The 21,534-nt window shown below is 45.0% G+C and overlaps 1 protein-coding gene across 12 annotated transcripts in view; it reads left to right on the forward strand.

The window, feature by feature from the left end:
- The first annotated feature begins 979 nt into the window (after positions 1–979).
- The window catches only part of THRB (thyroid hormone receptor beta), a 387,344-nt gene continuing 366,789 nt past the window's right edge, over positions 980–21,534 (forward strand). For 2 of the 12 annotated variants that reach the window (XM_068545835.1, XM_068545837.1), the window contains exon 1: positions 1,902–2,000. Coding sequence is in view for 2 of the 12 variants with exons in the window: in XM_068545823.1 (XP_068401924.1) it covers positions 2,394–2,431 (38 nt within the window). In the remaining 10 variants the exon portion in view is untranslated. The other 10 variants (XM_068545823.1, XM_068545833.1, XM_068545826.1 and 7 more) reach the window with 9 other exon arrangements.

A 21,534-nucleotide genomic window follows, 5' to 3' on the forward strand; every position in this document is an offset into this window, starting at 1 on the left:
AGCTACAAAACCTGCAAGTCCTAGGCTGCAGCCTTGTTAAAAGAGTGAAGAATACAGCACGGATTTCTTGCCAAGGACCCAGGGGAAATAGGGTCCGTGGAGTCTGAAGGGAGAGGTCCCTCCCTCTCGCCAGGGAGCCTTGGGGTCTGCGACTCCCTCTCTCTCGACCCGCGCGCTGAAACTCTGCACCCAGGAACAGCAGCAGTTTCTGAATTCTTGACCGTTGTGGTAGTTCACGCTGTCAGTAGGCTTCTCATCCGTTTCCCTGGGACACTCACAAGAATTGGGAATAAAACACACGTCACCGGCTGGAAATCTAGAAAACTCTCCCAATAAATCATCGTTCAGACAGTTGAGGCTAAAAAAGCCTCTGTCAAAGCGGTTCGTTATACTAATACTTGTGTATATTGAATAATGAAGTCGGAATTATTTTGATATTATCTATAAGAAAATCATTGTGCTCTGCCGTCAGAATAGGTTTATTGTAACCCTAGCCTCGGACCGATGACGTTTTACTCTTCTTGGGTGCTCAGGATTTTCACAAGCATGCTTCTAGCCCAGGACGCGGCAGCCTGCTTGCTTTTCTCCTAGCCTGAACCCTTGGCGTTCAGGGCTGGGGGTTGGGGGGGGGGTATTTTAGAAGCTCATATTTGACCGGGGCAGGATTTTCCAAGAGTATAAATTATTTTTGTCTTCCGGGTTTTATTTGTCCATGTCCAGGGCAAAGACAAATGAACAGGGCGGCCCTTCTGGAACCTGCGGAGGGTCCCCACCCTGCGCCCGTCTCCCAGGATGTGCCGGGTGGTGTGGAGGGGGTGTTTCCTTCAGGCGCAAGCCGGGTATTTTTTGCAAACTTTATTCCCGGGGGTAGCGATGATGGGGAACGCCAGACGCCCGGCGGGAGCGAGGCCCCGGGAGGAGCCAGATCGCCGTGTCGGCCCGACACGCGCCACAAGTGGTTCGCAGAAGGAGGGAGGAGCGCGGCGGCCCGGGCCAAGAGGAGCCCGTGCTTCTGGAAGTCACCCCTCCCCGGCCCCGTGTCCCTCGTCCCCCCGTCCCTTCCTCTTTGCCGACGAGAGGAATGATGCCCAAGCCCGAACCGCCGTGCGCACGCAACCTGGTGGGTGGACGCGCGCCACCAACACCGCCGCGACATCGCCACCCGGGGAGGACTCCCAGGGTGGAGGGCACGGCCGGGACGGGGACGAGGGGGAGCCCGCACCTGGGGCGGCAGGTGCGGAGGCGGCGAGCCGGGCGGCGCGTGAGGGGCGCGCTGGGCAGGGGGCGCGGGCCGGGGAGCGGCGGACGCGTCCGAGCGCCGGGCCGGGGCCGGGCGGGGGTGTCGGGGGCCGGCGGGCGTTCGGGGCGGCCGGGGCGGCGGGGGCGACGGCGGCGGGGGCGACGGCGGCGGGGCGCGCGGCCGGGAGGCCATTTCCTCGCGGCGCCCCTGGAGGAGCCCGAATGGCCTGCTCCCGGCCGCCACCGCCGCCGCGCGAGTCGGACCGCCGGGCGGGCCGGATGCGAAACCAGGTCACCGGTTGGCAGACGCGGCGCGGAGGGGCGCCGGGGCCGGAGGAGGGCAGCGGCCGGGAGCCTGCCGGGCGCGCGGGCCCGAGAGGCGGGGACTCTGCGGCCGGGCCGCGCTCGCTTCCTGCGCCTATAAAAGTGGAGCGGCCCGGGCTGGCGGCGCGGCCCCGGCCGCGGCCGCCCCTCTTCGCCCGGGGAGTTGACATTCTGCAGGACTCGCGCGACGTCCCGTCGCCGGCGCTCCCCGGGACCCCGCCGCCGGGAGGAGGGGGCGGAGGAGGGTGGAGACTGCGGGGCTTGGCCAAGGAAGGCGCACATCCTCAGGCGGGCGGCCGTGACGCGGCGGGGATTAACTTTGCATGAATAATGTGAGTGCGCCGGGGAAGGAGACCTTCTGCTCCCGGGCTCGGGCAGCGCCCGCAGGCGGCCTTCCCCGGGCAGGGGCGCCCGACCCGGCCGGCTGGAGGACACCGGTAATTTGGCCGGAGGGCGGCGCGGAGGCGGGGGTGCGGGGGAGGGGGCGACGGTCCCCGCCGTCCGGGGGGTGGGCGGGAGGGCGACGCGGGGTGTCGCGGGAACCCACGGGGTGCGAGCGGCGACGCCGGGCGCGCGCGCGCGCGCGCGCGCGCGGGCGGGCGTGGGTGGGGTGTCAGCCGCCCTGGTACCCGCCTCCGGGGGTTCGCGCCCCGCCTGGGGGGAGGAGGTGCCCTCTCCGCCCGGGCACCGCTCGGGGAGCCGCGACGTGGGCAGCGGCGGAGCGGGGCGGCTGGGGCGGCGGTGTTCCTCAAACCCCGAGCCCGGCTGTTGACAGCCTCCTTGTGACATGGAGTTTGGCATCCTCAGCGCCGAGCCGAGTGGAAGTTTCCATGATGAGGAAGTTCTGTGACACGAGGGTTCGGAAAAGGTTGGCAGACACCGGGGCTGGTGGCGGGGCGGGGGTGTGTGTGTGGAGGCGGTTTAAAGGGACTGTGGGTCCCCCATTTCTCCTGCCCCGGAACTCCGGGCTTTGAGAGGGGACCGATCCTGCGGGTGGCGTGCGCTGGTGCCCGTGCCTGGCGACTTGGCTTCTCCCCACCTCCCCGGGGAATGGGGGGCGACGTCGCTCGCCTCCCGGTTCGCGCTTCTTGCTTCGCTTCTCTTGACGCAGCATCTTCCCCTGGGCCCCCTCGAGTCGGTTCCGGTCCCCGAGTTGTGCCAGCTGCACGGTCGTCACCCCACCCCGGGCACCCCTCGGAGAAGGACTCATTGGGGGAGTTTTTACTCCAGGTGGATTTGGTCCTTCTCGGCTGCAGTTGTCATTTGTATTTGCCGGCGACCATTGTAGGCTCATTATTAGTGCTAATTCTTAAGCCTTCTGATTTGTTTTAATGGGGGCGGGGTGAGTGTTTTGTTTACGGAAGGCTCAGTGTATAATTTTTCCCCGAATGGGGAATTTTAAAGGAAGGGTCTAGAAGCATAACAGTTCGTGAAGTGAGTGAAAGAAAGAGACAAGAGTTTACCTGGGCAGAAAAGCGCAGACTCGACATCGGCCCCGCTCCGCACACGTTGAGAATTTGTGAAGATTCAAACACTAAGCCTCATCAGTAAATAAATGAAACAGAGTCTTCCCCTTAGCATGTTATTGGTCTTAGGTGCCAGTGAGAATCAGTTTTAAAGACCCGTTTTGAAGTTCAAAGAATTAAGCGTTCCTTGGACAGCGTATTAATACCAGAGCAGCTTCTGATAGTGATACATGTATTGGGTGATGCAGACCTGCTGGAGAATAGCTTTACATTATTCGGCCTTCTTTTAGTTTCGTATGCATATTTACATTTCAGTAATATATAGCATGCCCTGCATTGCAAGGTAATACAAATTGCGTTTTAGTCAAAATATTCCATGATTCATTCTGAATATTCACGGTAAGGGATCTGCTCCCTAATTTATTTCTGCTTACCTCTTTTATTATGAGACAAGTCAGGGACTAGGAAACATGAAAGAAAAAGGTGTTTTGATGAAAGTTATTTTGAGCAGTGGACGTTTTCAGGAGTTTTCATGCCAGTTGGCTAAGCATTTTAATTGACTCCAACAGAAATTCAATACTAAGCGATTTATTTGGGCTGGGATATGGGATATGGGAAGGTACTGGTGAACAACCACTTATTATTTGTGCACGTTGAAAAGATACTATCAGAATCTTATCTTTAATGAATTTCAAAGTTTTATTATGTATTGGAAGTGGTATCGTCTGCTAGTAAATATGACTTGCTTCTCTTTTCCAACAAGTGAAATAAATGATACTGAATTTAGCCCTAGACTTTTTTTTTTTAAATGAAGGAATTCCTGTTGGCATTGCAATGCAAAGGCATAATTTTATTGACATTGGAACATTATTTTATAAAGTAACTGACCTTTAAAAGAGGAATAAACATTCCATTTTCCCCCTTTTAGATTCTTTGTAGTAAATCCTACCACAGAGATGAATTAAGGCAACTCCCTTTTCATTTAGCATCTTTGGGGAAAGGAGATTTGTTAAAATTTCCTTAAGAGCAGAGAAAGTTGTGGATCCTTTTCCTTTCCTGGGCTTTTTGCAGTTGTTTGAAGCACAGGGTGTGTGAAGCCACAAATGGGGTTGCACATTTCTTGTTTTAGTAAGCTCATCTTTTTGATGGAAATCAGAGTAAAGGTGATTGGTTTCTTCAGCTCCTTTTTGTCATTTTATTGTAAGATGATGTGTTACTTCTTTAAAAAGCCCTCCCCTGACCATTGGAGAAGAGGCAGCCTCCCATTCCTTCTCAAAGCCACGACATTGTTTTTTGCTTCCTTTATTTATTTACTTTTTTCCTTCCTTGGTCTTATTTTCCATCTGAATTGTTCATTTCAGTTGCTACTTGTTGAGTACCTGTCTAGACTCTAGAGTCCTTGAGAAAAAGAATCTTGACTGTCTCGTTCACTTGTGATTCTCTGGTATCTTGAACAGTGCTTGGCACACAGTAGGTGCTGAATAAATCTTTGTTGAATAAATAAATGGTTGTGCCCAAACACTGTGTTCCAAAAAATACCTGACTAAGCATCTAAGTGGGTACCAATTGGATACGCCAAGATCTGTGCCTGTGTATGTGTGTGTGTGTGCCATGTATACATGGTTCGATTTTTATCTGTCTCTCTCTCTTTTTTTTTTTTTTTGGATACGAAAGCTAGCCCTGCTCTATGTAGTGACAACGCAGAGAGTTATTTCTGTGAGTTCTTCCTGGGAGCGTTTGCCTTGAGTACATGGAAATCCTCAGCAGCAGTTTGTCTTACATGGTACCTTGATTCCCTGAAGACACTGACCTTCAGCTCCCTGGGTTTCAGCAGAATCTTTATGAGTTCCAGAGGCATTGTCAGTGCGGAGAGTGAAATTCCAGGGAACAGACATCACTGGGTGATAGCGATGCCTTCTCACTCAGCAGGTTCTGGCGGTGCCTTTGGCCTTGGCAGCCCTAAGGGGACCAAGGGCATGTGGTGGTATAGCTGGTCTACAAAAGTAGATGTTGGGGAAGGGGTGAACGAGGCTGTCAGGAGCCAGCACAAGATAGAAATATCCCTTGGTAGTAGATTAGGAAGCAACCTAGTGGTTACCCTATGGGTAGGTTACGTCAGTCAACCTCTCCCCTTTTCCCTTTTCTGCACTTCATGAACAGATTCTGAACCTGATGATTGTGGGAAATATTACACTATCTGAGTTTCCAGGTGACCGAGGTATGACACACAAGGGGTCATCTTCAAATTAGCTATTCATGGAAACTCTTGTGACAACTGAAACTAAAAGGAAATTACAATTGATGGTTCTGGTCATTTGTTTTTGTTTGTAGAGTATTGACTTCCAGAAATGTGTCTCAGTAAATGCATAGTAAAAATCCCGCAAAGTGATGAGACAGGTAAAAATGGTAAAGGAAGAGAGATCAAAATCTTGTAGAGGAGTACAGATAATCAAACTGAAATCATAAGTGCTTATTGCTTTTCAGTATTTAATTTAGCTCTGAGCTTCTCAGTAGCCAAGTTAACAGAAGAAAACGGGGAGTGGGAGCATTGATGTGGCAGGTATGCACTGAAGTTGTAAGGATAAATCAGATAACATTTGTAGAGTGCTTACCATGGTACATGGCAACTAGTATATACTCCTGTGACATGTCATATCGTATAATGGCCAATACTTGAACTTCATTTCTACAGAAAATGAAGTAAAATTCTTTATATGGTCAAGTCTTTTACCAACCCTCGAGGGAAAAAAATGTAGAAGGCGTAATAATGGAAAGTCACCCAGTGGGACTTTACCTTTGGGGGTCTGAGGGCCCATGGCCCCGCAGAGGAGATTCGGGACACTGTCCCCTGTGCAGAAATAGAGCTCAGAAAACCTAGAGGAATGAATGGTTAGCATGTTCTTTAGGCTGACTTCCTCAAATATCCAGTATCTCTGCCAAGCTTTTAAACTGGAGCAGTCTGGGGGACGGAACAGCCAGGTACTTGAAAATGACCCTATGGCCATAAACCTCTCTCAGCAGGTGGCCTCCATGCTTTGTGCTTTGTGTCTGTACAGTTTTCACCCTGCAGGGCAGTGTGTTTGTTTTTGTTTCATTTCTGTCTTCCCCTCTGAACTGTGGTGATGGGCTATGGGTTTCCTCATCCTTGACTTGTAGGACCTAGCAAAGGCTTTGACACATGGGCACAGGGAGAAGCTCGTTGGAAGAATGAATGAGAGGGGGAGAAGGGGAGACGCTTCTCTCTCTTTTCTGATAGTGTATCAAGTGTCATCTTCTGAATTAGTTTTGCCCAATGTGAATGTTTGCTGCCTGGATTACATTGTATGTCCATATCACAGCAGAGTAGTTTGCTAGAAGGGCTTGTTCTAGTGTCTGAGCTGGTTGAGCAATAGATGGCAGGTGAACTCCTTGCTTTATTTAAAGTCATTTTCATTACTTGATTTGATCCCTCATTCAGTCTACAAAAATTTGTGTACCTCGTATGTGTCTGGGCCTGTTTTCGCAGCTCAGTGTGTAGCCTAGTGAGCTATGAGACAATATGCATATGTTAATGCAAAGGGATTCTGAAGTGGTCTCCACTGTGATGGAATGGATATGCCTATCAGGGTCCCTCATATGGCCCCCTAGGTGAAATAAAGTTCTTTTAATCTGAGGATGTGATGGTTTTGTGGGTTTTGTCGCCCATGTGTATTAGCGTAAATTGCAGCGCGATTCACCCGGGACTGTCTTGGGATTCACGCGGTGTGGGGTTGAATACGTGTAGGCTGGTGAGTCTTCTGATTAAGGATGTTCACTCTCCACCTTAAGTTCCCAAAGTGTTAGTCAATTACAGCATTTAAGCAAGTGGGGGAGGGGAGACTATCCCGATCGCTGAGTCACAGATAACATATTTCTATATCCTCCTCTCGGGACTCTGGCCAACTGACAGTGAGAATCGTGATCTACATTTAATGCTAATGTTGCCTGCCCGTACTGTCCTAATTTCCAGGGACTTTGGATCTTTATGTACTGGCAGCTCTTCCTGTGCAGTACTATTTTTACTGAGTAAGAAACTGAGCTCTGCTGTGAACTTAAGTATCTTTTTCCAAATGGCAAGTCAGGAGAGCCTGGAATTTGGACCCAGGAACCTTGACTCTGTCCCAGGAAGCATACTGTAGCCTTTTCATCATGATAGACACTCTAACATATACACTTACATATACATATACATATGTATACGTGTATACAACACATATAATAATGTGTATATTATGATATGCAATGTGTATATAACAGTATAGTAATACATATAATAACATATGCATACATGTGTGTGCATGTGCGTGTGTGTGTGTGTGTGCGTGCTGAGAGTGGACTGTGGATGGGGCACATATAACAATTAGGAAAGGACTGATCTGAACTAATTACTCATTCAACTTGCTCGTTCTAAAAAAAGAGATTTTAAGGGTCATGGCTTCTCTTCTGGGATCAAGAACGTAGGGGTTTATTCAAAAAGTCATGAGTGATAAGCTGATGAAAGCAAAAGCTTGGACAAAGGAATGTTAATTGACAGCAGGTATGTCTTCTTCATCTGGGAAGTACACTTGTGTGATTCCTCTGGAGACCCAGGAGTGTTCAGGATGAGGAGAGGGGAGAAGACAGTCCTGGTTTTGGTGGCAGACTGTATGAGTGTGGCGTCCAGGGCCCATTGAGTATTCTGACTCTTGTGACTTGTGTTGTTCCATGGTTCTCAAGATGGTTCAGATATACTTTCCCCTCTTTTGTTTCTCTTAAGGCTCTGTTTTCCCAGATTTCAGCCATGGTTGTACAGAACAGGTGCTCAAAAAATCATGATTGATATTAGCAATCATGACATGCCTGGGTTCGGGTCAGCTTTTTCGTGTTGCTCTTCCATATGCAGCAATGTCTCACCACTTGCATGTCCATACATGCAGAGTCTGCCTCTGTGACAAGTGCGTGTCATGTTCTCACATACAGTGAAAAAGGCACTGTTCGTCTCTGGCGTCAGCTGTGGTTCCCATGGCAAGAAATGCCACAGTCATGCTGATGTCCCCAGCTACACATCCTGTCATCGCTTTTAGGCCTTCTCCCTACTCCTAAATGTTTCGGCAGATCCTCATCAGATTTAACTTTTTATTTGTTACTCTGTGGGAAATCCCGAGTTTAACAACTTAACGCAAGCATTCTCAGAGCCTACTTTTATGCTTGTGTGCATGTGAATCTCCAAGAGGGAGAGCAGGTACCAAAACTTATTGGGTCAGCATATTCTTTGTGTGTGTGTGTGTGTGTGTGTGTGTGTGTGCGTGCGTGCGTGCGTAAAACTACAGATGGCTAAAGTTCAGTGCAGAAGGTTGTGAGGAACAGTTCATAGTACTGCACTTAAAAAAATTAGTACGATTTGTTTTAACTTCTACTACATTTTATAATGATTGATCACTCAAAGGAGCCAGCCCCACAGCTGAACCTTTGTGCTCTTCTGTAGAAAATGTATCAGTTTGTACTCAACACTGATTAATGCCGCCATTGTGGAAGTGTTTGTGATTATGTAAAAATCAGGCTAAATTGCTGTTACTTTAAAAATATTATAATCATAAAATATATCTTTCCTTGACTTCATTTCTGGTATTTAGATATATTAATTTACGTAAGACAGAGAATGGTTTATTTCTGCCATATATGCTTTTGTTTACTTTTTTGAATTTCACCTAAGCTTCATTGTAACTTCTACCCCAAGCATCTGGAAATCTAGAATAATGTATTTATATCGGAATTGTAGTTACAACAGGGGGAAGCGTAAGGTTGTATATTTTTGTATTATTTGTCTTTTATATAAAAAAAAGAAACCAGGGGAACCTTATATAGGAAACCTTTTTTAAAACAATTTAGTTATGGCCTATGTGGATGATGAACATATCAATTTATCCTGCAGTGTAGTAGTTGTAAGGGACTCGAAAAAATATAATGCTAGGCATTTGGCTTATTAATTTGACCTCACACTATATATTCGTAAATGTGAGGTATTGCTAAGGTGAAGGCATCCTCTGGAATGTACTCTGCATGCATTCATTTACTGTTAATTAAGAATGTGTGTTCAGATTTATCTTTATTGAAGTTGTCACAAAAACCAAGGCGTAAAATAAGGAAACTTGTTTCTTTTCTCCTGGAATCTGTCCATCCCTCCACCCATTCAACCATCCATCCCTCCACCCATTCATCTATCCATTCCTGCATCCATCCATCCATTCATCCATCCCTCCACCCATCCATCCATCATATATGCATTGGGCATCTACTGGGTACCAGGCTCTATAGTAGGTTCCAAGACACCATGGTGAACATTTAAAAATCCTTGCTGTATAGATACTCAGAGTCTCCTGGGTCAATCTACAGGAGTTAATTTAGTGTAGACCAGTGTTTTTCAGCCTCTGAACTATTGACATTTGGGGCCGAATAATTCTTTCCTTTGAGGAGCTGCCCTAATTACTATAGGATGTTTAGCAGTATCACGGACCTCTACCCACTAGATCCCAGTAGCTCCCCCGACACGCCAGTTGCAGCAAGGAAAAATGTCTCCAGATATTGCCAGATGTCTCATGGGCAGGAAAATCACCCCCACTGACAACCACTGGTGTCGAGTTAAGAACAAGAGCTGCAGAGTGGGGATGTGTGGATTCATGTCTTGGCTTCCCCTGGCTTCATTACACCTGCTCGGTTTCCTCATCTGTAACATGTGAAGATTAAATGAAATAGTGTAGCACTTGACCTGCAATTCAGTGTTCCTAAATATTAGCTATTCCTAGTGGTGATAGAATTAAGGCTTCAACAGTTACAATCAACTACAGTATTGATAAGTTCTGTGATGGAGTAAGTACAATGTACAGTGGGGACCCATAGTCCGGAGTGGGGAGAGTTCTAGGCAGTAAGAACACCATATACAAGTGCATGAAATGGGATAAAAGTATGAAGCATTTGGGAAATTGCAAGGAGCTTAGTCTGACGTGCACAGGGCAATAAATGAAGCTGTAGGAGCAGGTAGAAGCCACATGATGAAGACTTTCCAGACCAAATAAGGAAGATGGACTTCATCTTGACAGCATGGAGAGACTAAGGAATGGTCAGCACATCAGATTTTTATTTTAGAAGGGCTCTTTGGGATAGGTCTTGAGTGGGACAGAGACTGGAAATGGTGAGCCCAGTTAGAAGTTCTAGAATAATACACTGAGAGAGGATGGCTGCTAGAACAGAGGCAGTTATATGTTGCTGTGAAGTCTTTGGGAACAGATTTCCTTTTCTCCAAGATGTGGCAAATTTTTAACATTTAATTCCAATAAGGCATATTTTTAGCAAGCTGGCTCTACATTTGGGGGAATTTCAAGTTTAATTTGAAAGCAGATTACATGATAGGTTCTCTTTAAAGTGTTTTCAAATGAAGCTTAATTTAAAAACTTATCTCACAGCCTATTTGTCGCTGTTATTACTCAAGGATTTCTCTGCTCTTAAGTGCTGATTTTTCTAACTGATAGGGATTTTATTTCTTTAATGATCGAAATTAGAGATGGGTGGAGAGTATGAATCCATGAATGAATGAATGATAGTGACCTTATGGAAATACCACCTAATTTAGAATAAAAATATTTTGGACAAGTCTCTTCACTTATCTGAGCTTTCATTTCCTTAGTCATGAAATGGTAAGAGTAGATAAATTAGGTAATTTCAAAGTTATCCTTAGTCCGGGCATTATCAGGATTAACTTCTTCATATTGCAAATTTTAGTTTTTAAAAATATTTTACAAAAGTAGACTTGGAGTCAAAGACAGCCCTACCTGGGATAATATAAAGTCAAACAATGATTTCTTTTCCTTTTACATGCCCTTAGCATGATAACGTCTTATCATTGTTCGGTCTTACTTCTTAGTAATCCCAAACAGATTCTCTACAAATATTTTCTATAATAGCCCATATAATAAATATTTTCAGCTTTTCAGGACTACTCAGCTCTGCCCTGTAATGCAAAACCAGCCATAGATAACATGTAAGTAGTCATGGCTCTGTACCAATAAAACTTTATTTACAAAAACAGAAGGTGGGTTGTAATTTGCTAACACCTACTAGCCGAGCAGGAGTCCAGTAGAAATATAATGTGAGCCACATAGGTAGTTTAAAATTTTCTAGTAGCCATGTTACAAATGAGTAAAAAGCAACCAGTGAGTTTGATCTCAATAGTATATTTTATTTCATCCAAAAATTATTAACATATAATCAATACGAAATACCAATGAGATATTTTGCTTTTTGTATTAAACCTTTAATATCTGGTGTATATTTTACATTTGTAGCACATCTCAGTCTTGACCTAGCCGCATTTCAAGTGCTCAATGGCCATTAGTGGCTGGTAGCTGCTAGAACTGGACAGGACAACTTTAGCCTTAAAAATCTATGGTTCTATCAAATTCCATGCAAAAAATAAATTGTATGCATTATTTCAAGTGATTGAGACACTTAGTTTTTCTTGCCACGTATATTGGTTAGGAAAACACTATCTACACTTTGAAATAAAATTAAAAATGCATGGGGGCTAAAGAAAGTAGAAGTTTATTTTTCACCCACGTGAAGTTGAAAATTGCTGTTCCTGATTAGCTTGGTGACTCTGCTCTATGGCGATTCTGAGGAGTCCTGATTCCTTTGGTCTTGGGCTCTTCCATCTCCAGCTCAAGGCTTCCAAGGCCATGTCTTCACTGCATCAGACCCCTGAGAAGGCAACAGAGTGCAGAAACACACCAGCCTCCTAACTGCCTCCGCTTGGAAGTGACCCAGAATCATTTTGCTCTGATTCCACTGGTGAGAACAATCCCGTGCCCACCTCCCGCCGAAGGAAGCAGGATGGGAGATACAGCCCCTGTCTCACAGCTGCTTTCCTGCGATGGCTCTGTGCTGTAGAAGGGGAAGGGGAGCCGGAATATTTGGTGGCCAGTGAACTGTCTTTGCCACCCTGTGTCACTCTGTTTTTCAGTTCTTCTGAGGCTCTCCTCACAGCACTGTCTTGGTACTTTTGGAGGCACTGGCAAGTGATGGAAACATCCGGATAGCAATGACATAACCCAGTTCTGGGTTTCGGTGCAGTACCACCCTCCTAGCTGACCCACTTCGGTTTCCTCACTTCCTGCTCACTTTTACGGGGTCATCGTTAATCTGGCTACACCCGGCTTTCCCTTTTAGTCTTTGATCATCATTTTGATTTTCTTGATAGATCTATGTGGGTCATAACATGTACATAGTGTTGGGAGTTTACTGATCAATCCTGGTATAATTGGCACATTATTAATGTGCTGATTTTTTTAAAGGAGACTAAAATTTAAAGTAGAGCTATCAGGAAGCAGAGGGCAGAGCCGATTCTTGGTGTGTTGACAGAGGAATTGAAGCCATTTTCCTGGAATCATTTTGCAGAGCTTTAGACAGTTTAAATAAATGGCTCATTACATAATGTCTTGACTAAAAATAGCAGTTCTCCTAGTATTTATTCTACTTATCATTCCTTACTACAATGGGGAACGCTCTTTTTTAGTCAAAAAGGATATTTGCTTGTTTTCTTCCCAAACTGTAAATGTGCTTGATCAAATAAATATTCAGCCAGTTCTATAGAAGTGCCTCTGGCGAAGGAAATGTAAGAGGGGCATGAATAATAAAAGTGAGGTAAATGAAAAGAACAAAGAAGCTCTTTCCTTCGAACTTTGCATATTTTACCTTTGTGAAAACTTATTTAATTATTATTAAAATGTCTTAATCTGAGAGTAAGGAAACAGTTGCCAAGTGCACATGTGTTTTAGATTATTAAGAAATAAGACCAAGTGATCAGAAGTATCATATTAAAGACCTGTAAAAGGAAAAGAAAGAATTGTTTGCCTTTATATTACCCTAGGTAGGGCTGTCTTTGACTTCAAGTCTATTTTTGTAAAATATTTTGCAATATTTTTGAAAATCAAAATTTGCAGTATGAAGAAGTTAATCCTGATAAAGTCCCTCTCAGGTACAGAATCCAGCTAATTCTTTTTTTTTTTTTATTATAGTTGATTTGCAATGTTGTTTTAATTACTGCTGTACAGCAAAGTGATTCAGTTATACATATATATATATATATATATATATACATACACACATTCTTTTTCATATTCTTTTCCATTATGGTTTATCACAGGATATTGAATATAGTTCCCTGTGCTATACAGTAGGACCTTGTTGTTTATCCATCCTATATATAATAGTTGGCATCTGCTAATCCCAAACTCCCACTCCATCCCTCCCCTTCCCCCTTCCCCTTGGCAACCACCAGTCTGTTCTCTATGTCTGTGAGTCTGTTTCTGTTTTGTAGATAGGTTCATTTGTGTCATATTTTAGATTCCACATGTAAGCGATATCATAGGATATTTGTCTTTCTCTTTCTGACTTACTACACTTAGTATGATAATCTCTAGTTGCATCCATGTTGCTGCAGATGGTATTATTTTGTTCTTTTTTATGGCTGAGTAATACTGCATTGTATATATGTACCACATCTTCTTTATCCATTCCTCTGTCGATGGACACTTAGGTTGCTTCCATGTCCTGGCTACTGTGAATAGTGCTGCTGTGAACATTGGGATGCATGTATCTTTTTGAATCCAGCTAATTCTTGATATTCCATAATAAAGAAGACATCATTTTCTCAGTAATCCCCAACTTGTTCCTGGCTCATCACTGGGATCCCTGGGGCTCAGAGTAACCTGCAGTGTGGGCACCAGTCATGTCCTGTTTTAAAGTCCTGTCACAGAGCAGGGAGGAGAGACACCCTCCCCCCTTCCCTTAGAGGCCAAGTGTGTTGTGGGGAGGGTGGAAACTGAGGGTCCTGGGTCCTGGACTGGTTGAGAGCTGGGGCATTGGAGAGAGATCAGGAGTTACGGGTGGGTGGTGGACGTCCCTACAGGTGCTGAGTTGGATGCCTGGCTTTGTCCCCTTCTAGCTCGTGGTCTCTCTGGCAAGTGACTTAACCGCCTTGAACTTCAGTCACCTCATCTGTGCAGCGAAATAGTATTGGTACTTACTTGACGGCATCATAGAGGAGATTGAGTGGAATCAAGGTTATGGACTGCTGAGCGCATGCATAGTGCCTGGGGAGTGCCCAGTACATGGGAAACAATTTTATCATCATCTTATGACTACAAAAGTTGTAAAATTGATTGTGTTCAGTCAGCCTTCACCCTGGAAGTACGGAGCTTGATTGTCCAAAAGGCAGGAAATCAAAGAGAGAGACCCGAAAGTCAACCTGCAAATTTCCTTGATCGTTTTGTATCATTAGTTATTCTTTTTTTTCAGTTTTAAATTGTTAAGATGTGTTTACTGGTAACAATCTCCTTTTTATAGATGTCCTGGCATTTTTCAGCCTCAAGAGATATGTTCCATGGTCAATTGTTGAACTTAGGGAACCCTCAGGGTCTGTGGAAAATAAGAATAATAGATGTAAGTAGGTTTATCTGTACCATTTTTAGAGATTCCACATATAAGAGATATCATATGAACCTATTTACAAAACAGAAATAGAGTCTCAGATGTAAAAAAGGAAGTTATGGTTACCAAAGAAGAAACGTGGTGGTGGGGGGGGATAAATTAGGAGCTTGGAATTAACATACACACACTACTATATATAAAATAGATAATCAACAAGGACCTGCTGTATAGCACGGGGAACTCTACTTAATACTCTGTAATGACCTACATGGGAAGAGAATCTAAAAAAGAGTGGATATGTGTATATGTACAACTGATTCACTTTGCTGTACGCCTGAAACTAACACAACATTGTAAATCAACTCTACTCCAATTAAAATTTTTTAAAAATAAAGAAGAATAAATGTTTGGTTACCTGCCCAGGACTGCAGCCTCTCGAACACAGAGTTGGCTCTCCGCCTCGGATTGAATGTGATGCTTGAAGCCGACCACCTTCCTGCCTTTTTTCATAACATCTACTCCTGTCTCTTGCTCTCATGCTGTTCTACTGTCCACAATCAAACTTCTGTCCCTTCCGGTTTAATACCGATTTTTTCCTGCTTCTGTTTCAACGCAGCATCCTAATAGCCTTCATTCAGGGAGCTCCCCCAGTCCTGCCATGATTCATTAGGATTGAGATCCAAAGTATCTCTCTGCTTCTGCCCTGCTGCAGCATGCCCCTTTAATGACAGTTTCCCTCACCCTTTTGTCCGAAGGTAATACTACATGTTTAGTCACTTACTATACGCATTTCTTCACTGCTCAGTGTCCAAACCTCGTATCGGTCAGTGAGATGGATATTTCTCTGCTGGATTTGAAGTTCCAAGAGGGCAGGGGCTGTGTGTTGAACAAGTTTAGTGGAGTCTAGAAGGCAGGCCCGGTACGTTAGGTGCTGAGTAATGCTTTCCTGCTGTTTTGACTAACCACACGCAGGCTGTTTTCGTATAATTAGGATGAATCTAATTTTAAAATGAACAACCGTGTGTCCTCGGATGAACCAGAATATACACTTACAAGGCGCTGCTGCCCTGCATTATAAATAAGGGAATAGGTTGTCCGGCAGAAAAGCTCTGCTGTTCTTTTCCCTTAACAAAAAAAAAAAAACAAAAAACTCTCCACACATCAGAGCTGAGATAGAAGATCTTCCCATCCCCTCACCTAAGTTGGCAAGAAATCGGGGCCCCAAAGTGGATGTTCTTGGCAAAGATGAAACCCAGCGAACATCCACAAGTTAAGAAGAGAGGCTTCTGAGGGTTTGTAAAGAAGCGTCCTTAAGAATGGCTTACGGTGAACAGACCCTAAGCTCGGCGGCGCCTGATCCCCATCCTGGGTGACAGCAGGACTTCCTCAGGCGATGGCTTCAGGTTTCTGCAGGGCCGTGTTCTGAGGCCTTTGGAAAGTGTCAGCTGCATCGCTCTTTATAGACCTGTTGCTGGTGTGGGGAGCCTCTTGCACACATTGCCGCCGTGGCATCCCTCAAGCTCCAAGCATTTTCTTGAGATTTTTAACATCTCAGAATTCCCACTACGGGGAAGATGAGTGATTTAGCATCGCCCTGAGGGGGTTTATAGTTCTCTTTGTCTAGCAAGGTTTTGAAATAGCTGTTTCATTTTGCTATTCTGTGGTTTTCAGTCCCCACTGGTAATTCATTAAAGTTCATTTGAACCACGGCCGCCGTTGTTTTCATCTTTGGCTCTTCCTGGCACTAGAGTAAGACCCCTTTCTCGGAGTCAAGTGTTACTTATTTGAGATCTTGCAGAATTTTGACTTCAGGGGCATTTGAGACTCATAGGGATTGTGCTTGCATTCCTTGTCAGCCTTGAGCAAAAGATGTGGCTTTGCCTGTGCCCTCAATGGGAGAGAGAGGAATGTGCCTGGAATTGGGTTTCTGATGGTCTGAAAGAAGTAGGTCTAGAGCCTGTGGCTCAGAGGATCCCAATGATTCTGTGATTAGGACTTGGGGATGGGAAGACCGACCCCTCTGCTAGAGGGCTACTGTGGACCCAGAGAGTTCTCACATCCGAGGAACCTGGGGCTCAAGTGGCCGCCAGCCTAGTCTCTCTTCAGAAGACTTGCCATTAGAGTTTGGGTTCCCCAGAAGCAGACCCTGAGGTGAGAATTGAAGTGCAAGTCATTTTAGGGGGAAGGTAAAGAAAACACTCATAGGAGAGTGGGGAAGGGGGCCAGAATGGGGATGGCAGCCAATAAGGGGGCATTGTCAAACCAGTTACCACTGTGGGCACACTGGGGAGCCCTGGGAGACAGCGTGGATCGTGTCTCACAGTTACCCACCCAAGAGGCAAGGGAGCACCTACTTCTTCACCGAAACCTGTCAGGCATCCGTTGAGGACTGCCTACAGAGGCGATTGATTTCCTGGCATTTCAGGACTGCCACTTGGGCAGCCAACAGCATACCTTGAGGCAAAGGAATGCAGTTTTTGGCAGCTGGAAGACAAGCTGATGGGCATTGAAGTGGAGCCCATGGGGAGGGGGGTCAGGGCACCAGCATCATCTGCTGCACGTAAGCCTTCCTTGTCAGTGGCATATAACCCTGGAGGGCAGCCTGTAGTGCTCATTTCCACCCAAGGATCTCTGGCCTCTTTTGGACTTCTGCTTGGTACTCACGAGACACAGACTGCCTTTAGCTGGAGCGGTGGAGCCGACCCCACAAGCAACTGGTTCAGGGTTGACTAGAGATGGATCCAGTGAAACAGGAGGCACAGCCAGATCCCCAACCCCCTTTCCTTAGCCTCATCTCTCTCCCACACTGTCTCCCTTCTCTCTAAGACCTCGCTTGTTGCCCAAGATAGCCTAGTGGTCCTGGTGAGCACGTTCTCTTTCCTAATAGCTTCTGCTCTTGCCTCTACCAGGCTTTTTGTTTGTTTGTTTGTTTTCCCTTTTGTACCCCTGGAACATGGTTTCTCGACCTGGGCGCTATTGATATTTGGGGGCACGTAATTCTCGGCTGTGGGGGACGCCATGGGCGTTGCAGAATGTTTAGCAGACTCCCTACCCTCTACCCACTAGAGGCCATTAGTGTTCCACCCCGGAGTTATGACAGTGAAAAAATGTCTCCAGACGGTGATTGCCAGTTGTCCCCTGGGAGGCATAATTGTCCCCATTGAAAACCACTGCCTTAGACCTCAGTTCCAAGTCCCTGTGCTTCCCTCCCGCAAGCTCCTCGCCAATTACACTTACCCGTCATTATTCATGGCCGGTGGGGAGAGGCATCCCCAAATCTGCCTCCTCTTCCACCTGCCCTATTCCCACCAGGAATCAGGAGTCAGGAGTCAGTGCCCTGGTCTGTGGGTCTGTCTGTCTGTCTCTTTTTCTTCCCTTCCCCTCGCTTCTCCCCATCCGCATGGTGAACAGCTGCAATTTGGAAGATGCCACTTTTCATTTCTTCCTCCCTTTTAAAGCTTCCTGCTCAGTTCAGTGAAGCAAACATTGTAATGGGAAATCAGCTAATACCGTGAGATGTCACATTCAAAAAATTTTGTTCATTCATTCTTTTATCAAACCCGTATCCGGTACCAACTATGTGCGAGGTCCACGCTCGGGTGCAGTGGTGAGCCCACTCCCTTGTCCCTCCAGACGGGTCCACAAAATGATTACACAAAGGACAGCCTCACCAAAATCAAGACTGTTTTCATTTTATCAATACATGTATATCCCGGATTCCGGTGGCCTGAAGTACAGAAAGCCAGTATCGTACCAGGAACAGTTACAATTACCGTCAGTGTTTCGCGTGTGGGAATTCTAACTCTATGGCTTCGAATTATGAAATCCTGCTTTGAACTACAGGATTTACCTCTGTCACGTTCAGAAGTATGTTTTGAGCGAGGTCCACCTCGACAAGCAGGTTTCACAGTTTAACCGGTGCCTGAAACAAAGTGTTAATAGAGCTTTCACACTCCTGTTTGCCGGCATCATCTTTGCTGGTCCTGCTTTGTTGAGACAAACAAAATAGTTGTCCACATTTTGGGGCAATCCCGTCCAAAGGGGCTTCAAGCAATCCCAGAGAGGGTGGCCTTGCCACTGCTTGTTTTGGCTGAGGGTTGGTTATGGAGAAAGGAAACGGTGCAGATCACAGAGGAGAGGATGTTGAAGGCACGAGGATGCCTCCTTTGCAGTAAGTACAGCCTGTGGGGATGCTGGGGTCGTGCCCCGGTCACGGCTGCGCGGCCGTGCGGTGGGAGTGTGTCCCGTGCGGCCCTGCTCCTCTGCACCCGCACTTCTCAGCCTGCTGCCCCCAGACCGGCCCATCCATACCCCGGCTGGTGGTAAAGGCAGAATCTCGTGCCCCAGCCCTGCCCAGCCAGACTCTGCATTTCACCAGGATCCCCAAGGGGTTCACCGCAGCGGGAGCTGAACTTTTGTTCTACTTACATCTCCTCAAGTAAAAAATATGCAGTCCAAGCATACAAAAGAGTTAACGGGGTAACCCTGGTGGGTATTGACTAACCCATTATACCCAGGTTATCGTTTTTCAGGCTTGGTAATCAGCACGTTAGTGGGCCATGAGTCGATGTAGTGACTCACATCAACAAAAGTTTTAGGTAAGAAAGACTAGAATAGAAGGTATTAGAGTAAATCACATGTTTTTGAAGCGTTTTCTTTCATTAAAAAAATGCAGGTACGTGCACACGCACACAGACACCCCACCTTTCTATGTATGTCCTGGGTCATAATAGCAAAATAGAATTCTGGCTGAGGTTATGGTAAAAAACAAACAGGCAAACAAACAAACAAAACCCCCCAAAATGAATGTATCTCTTTGTATATATGCAGATCAGTGTTTTAAAAAAATAAAACCCCAAACATATGCATTTGATGAAATATGGCCCCTTAACTCTCCCCAGAGATGATGAGACTCTATTCCCTAAACCAGATTCCTGAACTAGTAAAATGTCTAAATAGCATATATGAATGTTAAAATGATCTCAGTTGCACGTTAATGACGATAAGCATTTACATTTCACCGTCAGTTTCAAAAAAAAAAACAACTCTCTATCAGAGAATACCTCAAAATCTTGAAAAAGACACCTTTAAAGAAAAGCTCATTTTAAATCAAGAAAATACAGCTGTAGGCTGATGGAAGGACGTCCATTAACTGGAAGGAAATGATAATTTTGAACCCAAAAGAAATTCCCCAGGTTATGAGAAGTACAGGGTATCCCAAAAATGATACTGCTGTTTTAAAGTTTAATATCTTCAGAAGTGTGAATGCTACACACTTACAAAAAATGATCTGGACGTTTAATCATTTCCATTTCTTCAGTACTCATTTAGCTTTGCAGATTTTGAAAAGTCAGTTGTTACTTTTAACTTATCGTTTCAGGGGTTGACAGCTTCCATCAGAGAGACTGAAAAAAAATTAAAATTAAAAATCTCATTGTCCGTGGAATTGTTTCCTTAATTTCATTTTCAGATTGTTGATTGCTATCATATAAAAATACAGTGGATTTGGGGGGAAAAAATTACTTTGCAAAAGCCACAAAGCTCCATGAGTGTACAAGAGATGGGGTAATGAAGCTTTCCAGAGCATTCTTGTCTGAATTTGTAGCATTAATCCTTCTGAAGATAGTAAACACCTGGGAGCTGGAAGGTAACCATGTCACTCTTTGAGCACACGCCTGTGTGAAGCTGAGGCCCAGAGACCTTGAGGGTCGGATTTCACCACGTGTGGGAGAGAACTAGTCCCGGGGCCTCAGCCGGGCACTGTGAAGGAGGGTGCTAATGCCAGGATGAGACACGGTTACAGGGCAGGGCTTTCAATCTCTCAGACAGGATTCGTGCCAGGATCCGTGTCCATGAGGGTGCCTTTGCCCTGCAGAGCTGGTCCCAAGCTTCCCCTCCATCCTTTCAGGCCCCTTCCCACCTTCTTCCTCATCCACGGGGCCTCCGACGTTGCTGGAATGATTGTGTACCCAAGTGGTGCCTTAGAAGGATGCCAGAGAGCTAACTAAAGCAGTATTCCATGAAACAGGATTTCAAATATGCTTTGAAGGAACAGTTGAAAATGTTTTCTTTGTTTTCTTCTGTAATATGTCTGTCAACGCTATAGACGCTTTGCTTTATTAAAATTGAAAAAAAACATGATGGTGTCCATATTCTTTAAGAATTCTGTGTTTGGGGGGACATTTAAAAAATAATTTTACATGTTGTAAAAGGTGAGAAAACTAGTGTTCCCTCTCTAACTAGGTGTAAGTGTTAAAGTAGGTGGTTTGGCTCATTTTTTAAAACCATACTGTTTGTTTGTTTCAAAACTTTTTGCTAGTGCACAGCTCTTTGAGAATATATATTTATGTATATGTGTTCAAATTATATAATTTGAGTATATATGAACATATGTATTTTGAACGTATGTTGAATATTAAATATATCATTTGAAACCAGTATGAGAAAGGATATTGGAGATATTATAAATGGTAGCATGTTATAACAACTTCTTATGTTTATTTATTTCTAAATGGAATAAATTGCAATTCCTCAATATTGTGGTTTGATTTTTTTCCGTAAATTGTGTTTTTACTTAAATAAAACATTAATTTGAATAATATCAACTTGTAGTTATTCATATTTGTCATAAAGTATTTTTAGCAATTTTTTGGCTTGTTTGAAAAAAAATCCAATATTTCAGGCTCTCACTTCTTGTTGCATGATGGTTACAATTGTATAAAGTAGCACTGTTGCCCTCAAGACTAATGAGAACATGACAAATTTTGAGGTCCATGCCAAAAGAACATTTTGTTTTTGGAACGTTAGCTGTAGAAAACCACATATTAGTGTAGTGGTTTTCCTTTGTGATTTATCATAGATGTTATGTTCATTCAGTTGAAAAGTCCAGTTCATTGTATTAAGTCATTCTTCTATCTATAGCATTTTGGATAGATATCATATATACACTTTTCAAATTAGTAAGAAAAGTACATGTTTCAACGTGCACCGATCTGATATGTCTCCACACCATTGAATCAACTGTGCC

This window comes from Eschrichtius robustus, chromosome 6 (genome assembly GCF_028021215.1).
Source record: "Eschrichtius robustus isolate mEscRob2 chromosome 6, mEscRob2.pri, whole genome shotgun sequence".
NCBI classification, from domain to species: domain Eukaryota; kingdom Metazoa; phylum Chordata; class Mammalia; order Artiodactyla; family Eschrichtiidae; genus Eschrichtius; species Eschrichtius robustus.